This window comes from Protopterus annectens, chromosome 17.part0, assembly GCF_019279795.1.
Source record: "Protopterus annectens isolate FY-2018-M chromosome 17.part0, PAN1.0, whole genome shotgun sequence".
Classification (NCBI taxonomy): Eukaryota; Metazoa; Chordata; order Ceratodontiformes; family Protopteridae; genus Protopterus; species Protopterus annectens.
The window spans coordinates 820,202,289-820,208,932 of NC_056751.1; the positions used below are offsets into that span (position 1 = coordinate 820,202,289).

A 6,644-nucleotide genomic window follows, 5' to 3' on the forward strand; every position below is an offset into this window, starting at 1 on the left:
TTATGCATGCACGGTGCATGCAAAAATTTAAAGGGAAAAAAATTATTTTTGCAGGGGTCAAACCCCCTGCACTTGACATGTGGGGGAGTTGCATCTCTCCCTGCTAATTAAATATTCTAACTACTAGGTTGCATAATCCTGGGAAGGAGTGTGTGTGTGTGTGTGTGTGTGTGTGTGTGTGTGTGTGTGTGTGTGTGTGTGTGTGTGTGTGTGTGTGTGTGTGTGTGTGTGTGTGTGTGTGTGTGTGTGTGTGTATCCTGGCATTATCCTCATGTTCAGTGTTTTTCACTTACTGAAACAGAGTGCCCAGAGAGGCCTTGGCTCCCCTACAACCCTAAAAGGGATTAAGCAGGCTATCAAAGAATAAATGAACAGCTTTTAAAAAAAAATTGACTCCTGGCTCATCAAGATTAAAAAAAAACACAACAGCAATGTTTTGCACCCTCTCTTTAATCCCTTTTAAATATATTAACTGCAAGACTACATAATACTGAAAGCACAGTAAACCAACACTGCTTAAACCAATTTAACAAACAGCCAACCACAAATTGTGCCTCCTGCTGTCCCCACATCCCATAACTCTAAATATAATAACTCTAAAACTGTACTACAGTGAAGGCAAGGGTAAACTTCCTCACACAGTGTTATGTGACCCCGCTCTATTAAACAATCATCTTTTCACAAAAGTAAAGCTTAACAAAAGGATGCAATCAAATTTGTTTTTTTTTTTCAAAACAAATCAAATTTGTTTTTGATATAAAGGGACATGATTAAGATGGGTGAATCCATATATATTATATCTGTATATGAAGACATATACCTGCACAAATTCCTGAATTTTCATTAAAAATTGAAAAAAAAAATGACTTAACCTTCTTTATTTGTTTGTTTGCAGGGGAGTAACTCCCATGCATTCCCACATGCACCCTACTAATATATAGCAACACTGAAGTTGTACAACAGTGAGAAAAATGGAAATACTTACTGTCACACAGTCTACACTAACATGTTTGGTAATCTGAGATTTGACAAAAATAGGCAGCAGATTCTCAAGTCAACCAAAAACAGTCATATATCTATCTGTCCATCTGTCCACACACGTGCACGCGTGCGCATGCACACACACACACACACACACACACACACATAAATAGATTTATGGCTAGTTAGTGAAATACACAAACATCAAATCATAATTGATCGAGGCTAGCATATTGAAAAATAAACTTACAAAAAGCAAACATAACAAAGTTGCTAATGGAAAACAAGTAATTTAATTTTACGATCTTATAATCTACATTCAGATCAAAGTTGTCTGAATAGTAGTAGTGTTACAGAAATGATTCAAACCACTGTGCAACCTTAGTTGTTGTGTCTTTCGGCTTATCCCGGTTAGGGGTCGCCACAGCGGTTCTTTGGACCGCTAATGTTTGGTAGTGGATTTTTACGTGCCGAGTTACCAGCCCTGATGCACAACCTTCAATGAAGGCATGCCCATTCACGCATGCCTCCGCACAGAAGACGCTCTAGCTGAGAGTCGAAAGCGACAACTGTGCAACCTTAATAATGTGTTCTAAACTGTAATCCTACACCTAACCATAGAAAAAACCCTTTCTGTAACATTACCACTGCATAAGACATGCATACACCATATACCTCAGTACACATGCAGTCCACTATCATTATCCCTTTACCTAGCCCTTACTCTAACCCTAGCTCCCCATCACACGCGCACACACACACACACACACACACACACGCACACAGACACACACACACACACACACACATGCACACACACACACACACACACACACACACACACACACACACACACACACACACACACACACACACACGCACACACACACACACACACACACACGCACACGCACACGCACACGCACACGCACACGCACACGCACACACACACACACACACACACACACACACACACACACACACACACACACACACACACACAGAGGTGTATTTCCTAATTCCAAAACTTTCAACTTATCCATAAGTTCCAGCAATAGCATTACAAACCAGCACTTACCTTCCACAATCTGTCTTACTTCATTCGACATCTGCAGAGTTTATTTTTTGTTGGATAAGCTTCTCCGCTATTCCTGAGTGAAGTATTCTGTCAAAAGTTTGGCCTGGTCTAGGTAGGCAGTGTGCACGGTCTTGCCTTTGTCTTTTGCTTTGGTAACTTTTTGCTAAAGAAGTCTACTAGGCTGAGTAAGCAAGACCTGCCTTTGATTACCTCAAACTGGAATGGATCCAATATTCAGAAGTTCTCTTTGTCCTTACTGATTAATTCCATGATTAATTTTTCCGAGGCCTTACAAATAAGACTGGTCAGACTTATGGATCGGTAATTACCTAAGTTAGAGGATGGCCCCCATTTGTGCAGGGATATAACTAATGCTACCCTCCATTTACTTGGTACAAAGCTTTTGTGGAGGCTGAGGTTTAAGAGCATTGTTAGGGGCAGAGAGAAATTGTACTTCATGCTATTTAAGGTACATTCTGGGATATTGTCAGGGCCCACTGATGCAATATTTCTGGCCATTTACAACACTTTCTGAACTTGGTCCTGCATTTGGGGGGGGGGGGTATCTGTTACTTTAACTTCCTGTGAGATAATAGGGATGAAAGGTGAATTAGGAGCTGAATTTAGCAACTTTCATTGTCAGTGGCATAATTAACAATCAGCTCAGCACATTGCTGCATAGAACTCTTAAGGATACAAACATAAAATTGTCCGTTGCTTGGGTGGATATTTTCATCTCAAACTTGACTTTGATGGTTTTAATTAAATTCCTGAGTTGTTTATTTATTTTAATGATAGTGGATCTAGCCTGCTGTGAGTTATTTTTTCTGATTTTTTTACTGTATTTCTCTTACTTTTATTGTAAAGCTTTTTAATGTCTTGGTTCCAACAGGTATGTTAGTTTCTGTTGTTAACCCTATGCTTGTTCATACAGGGTACATCTGCTTCTATGCAGCCATTGACTCGCTGATAGAAGTTAGTTGCGTATGATTCTGCATGCTCATCACAATTTACTGGATTTGGAGGGGATTCAAAGCTTGCCAGGGTATCACTTAGAAGCAGGAAGTTTGCCTTGGAGAAATTTCTAAGGATTCTAGAAGCTGCTGGGATCTCAGGTTTTAATTTTATTACAGGGAAAACAGTTTTATAGTATGATCTGACTAGTGAAGATTATATGCAAGGAGTGAAGCAAGACCCAGATAAGGTTAAGGGAGGTGTTTCAACTAATGGATACTCTCACTAGCTGTTTCAGGGCATTTCTATTAAGAATTTCAAGGACTCGCTGTGCTTGTGTGCTAGTAGTGGTGTAGGTTTCCCAGTTTATAGTCACCCAAGAAAATGGTATTGGGTTTGATGCGGAGTGCCTTTATCTTGTCTATCTTTGGTCATAGAGAGAGAGTTCTATAACTGACTATAATGTGGTAAGGAACTTTAATGATGGCGAGTTGAACATGAAAAAATTCTAATGCATCATATTATTTAACAAGCTTCAATGGAAGATTCTTTTGAATAAACATTTAGACTTCTCCTCCTTTTTTTCCCTCCTGCAATTTAGCTGGCCTATATCTGTCGAATGCATTACAGCCCTGCAAAACCAGAGTACACAATTCCAATTTAATCCATGTTTTGGTCACTCTGTAGACATCTGCGTCCCTCTAAGGTGAAGAGAGCTTGATGGATTGACATTTTTTTGTTTAGACACCTAGCATTGATCAGTAACACCTTCACAGAATTCTTTGCTCATACAGTTACGTTGGTAGGTATATCCGACTGGCATTGCCTAAAAGAATACTGCGGCATGGAGCATGTCTTAGCAAATATTTGAAAACCTAGAAGAGACAGGTACTGACCATCCGCAGAGAAGCAACATGGACTGTTGATCATGTCCTCTCAAGCTGTCAAATATTGTACCCCCTTAGAATGACACCAAAAGCCAAGCTAGTTACTGAAGTTGATTATTTTTTTGCTCAAATTGTGGCACCATCCTTGGGGAATGTGGAATGCTGCTCAGTGCTAAGGTCATACCTGCCTGGGAAGCATAGTTAAGAGCTCCATCATGCCTCTGTTTATGTAGTCCTGGTGGAAGGTCCATCTCAAGTCACTAAGACCCACATGTGGTATGTTATCGTTATACTGCTACTTTCTGTTCAAGGACTTGAGAGCATGTGTGATCTGATGGATCCTGGCTCTAGACAAGGAAATCACCATCACTCTTCCTGTGCTCAGCCTGGTAACAGGTACATCTACAATGGAGTCTCCAAGGACTACAACATTTGTTAGGGTAGATATCTGTCATGTGGGCTTACTATCTAAGACTTTGGGACTCCTAGTTCTATGTGAGGTGGCAGGCTTTGCAGTGTGAGAGTGTTGTTATTGCCTGTATCACATGTTGGAGGTCCTTGTTGATTAAGGCACATTGAACTTTAGACCGTCAGCATACAAAGGCTTATGTGTTGTATGACTTTTGTGGTGAGTTGTATTTTGTTGTATGGTTTGCTATTGACAATCCTGACTGATTTTTCCCTCCAAAGACATTATATAAATGCATGTTTCACATACCGCTTTATGCCGTTTGAGTAGCAGGTGATACATTTTCTCAAAACAGCCATCTCAATCAGGTTGGCAACAAATATTGTGGGGATGTGCTAGCCCATAGTTTTGACAGGAGATATATGTGTGTGTGTGTGTGTGTGTGTGTGTGTGTGTGTGTGTGTGTGTGTGTGTGTGTGTGTGTGTATATATATATATATATATATATATATATATATATATATATGCAAAATACCTCTCTCTCTCTCTCTCTCTCTAAATATATATATGTGTGTGTGTGTGTGTGTAGTGTCGATCATGTCCTCATATATATATATATATATATATATATATATATATATATATATATATATATATATACACACAGATACACAAAAAGAAACATATACATGTATATATATATATAATACACACACACACACACACACACACATATCTTGAAATGCTAATGAACTAGCTACAGTAAGTTACACGCCATGTAATATACTTTCTTTTAAAATGTTCAGTGGGATTAAAACTCTCATGGAGGTTAGTCACACATCATTACTGTCTCCGTGTTATTTATACCCCATCCAAACATTACAGTTTATCACGTTTTGCTTTGCAACATATGATTAGTGAGCGTCTGAAAGGTGTCCACTTAGGCTATTCTAAACTGTGCAGAGAATGTTGGTTAACATTGTGTCACAAATTAAAGCTGTTTATATTTAATATTATCACTGCTAAAACAATGTTAATAAGGTTTATAAATATCTGAAATGGGACTACAATAAAGTAAAGAAGTGTATATGTATATATATATATATATATATATATATATACACACACACACACACACACACACACACACACACACACACACACACACACACACACTTTTAAAACTAGTAAAGGTGAATGCCTACGTAGTTTACTTATTATGTGCTTTCTTCCTGCAGGAAAAGCAGAAATTTTTGGGAAACAGCTACTTCATAGATGGCCCTGAAGGGAATGAAATTAGGAAGACAAATGTGTCTCAGATAAGGATGGCCTATCGTTATGAAACTCTGTGCAATGAACTTAGCTTTCTTGTTCCGGCAATGAAATCAGAAGACAACAATTCTCCATCAGAGTAATATGAGAAACTTTTGATTAAATGATACATTAATCTTAATGTGCAATATTGAAAAAAAATCATCTTGACCAGAGCAGAAGCAGCACATGGACATGCAAAAAATCAATGTATAGGACTTCATTTGTGTTATAAGTATGGTTACAAAAATGGTGTTATCTTTTATTTAAATTCAAGCACAGTCGTTCCAAATTTACATTCTTTTATTTTTCTTCTCTTTGTATCCAAAGATATTAAACATATTAATTTTCTCAGTCAGGGTTGTGTCACAGTGAGTAGATGTTTCTAAAAATGGTCCTTTGATTCAGGGCATGCCTTTTTAGTGACCACACTAGTACATTTTATACTTTGAAATATTAACCACTGTTAGCAATGTCCACCTCTGTTTAGTGGGGTTGACATTTTTCTCAACCATGATGGAATTAACCTCATAACAAACAGAACACAGCAGAAAACCAACTATAAAGTAGAAGAAGGAATGCAAAACTGAACAGTCTTGTCAGACTATAAATATATAACTTAAGCACTTGCTAGTCATAGCCTGCAATTTGGTGTTGATGGGGGGGGGGGGTGCAGGGAATATTTGTATTACAATCACTGCATTGGGTGTTTGTTAGCTGCAGGACTCACTTAAAGGAAGCACCAAACTTCCTGCTCAGTCTGAACAAGATGCTTCTAACTATTTTGAAAACTGTAGCTATACAGTTGCTATGGTGCAGCTCAGAAGAGCCACCACACAGAATGGGGACAGAATTCTTGAGGCTGTACTCACCCACAGATACTGACTTTGTTAACATTTCTGCTCTGCCTTTATTTAAACCGTACAGAAATACCCCTCATAAACTGGGCAGACTGTATAAGCATGGATTAGCCAGTTTGGAGTGATGTTACCTTGCAACTTTGGATCTGTATTGTATGGATAAT

The 6,644-nt window shown here is 38.5% G+C and overlaps 1 protein-coding gene across 4 annotated transcripts in view; it reads left to right on the plus strand.

Moving 5' to 3' along the window:
* The window catches only part of AMPD3 (adenosine monophosphate deaminase 3), a 740,405-nt gene extending 734,427 nt beyond the window's left edge, over nucleotides 1-5,978 (plus strand). For all 4 annotated transcript variants that reach the window (XM_044059408.1, XM_044059407.1, XM_044059406.1 and 1 more), the window contains one exon: nucleotides 5,548-5,978. In XM_044059408.1, the coding sequence (XP_043915343.1) occupies nucleotides 5,548-5,724 (177 nt within the window). In that variant the 3' untranslated portion in view covers nucleotides 5,725-5,978. The remainder of the gene's footprint in view (nucleotides 1-5,547) is intronic.
* Nucleotides 5,979-6,644: the final 666 nt, after the last annotated feature.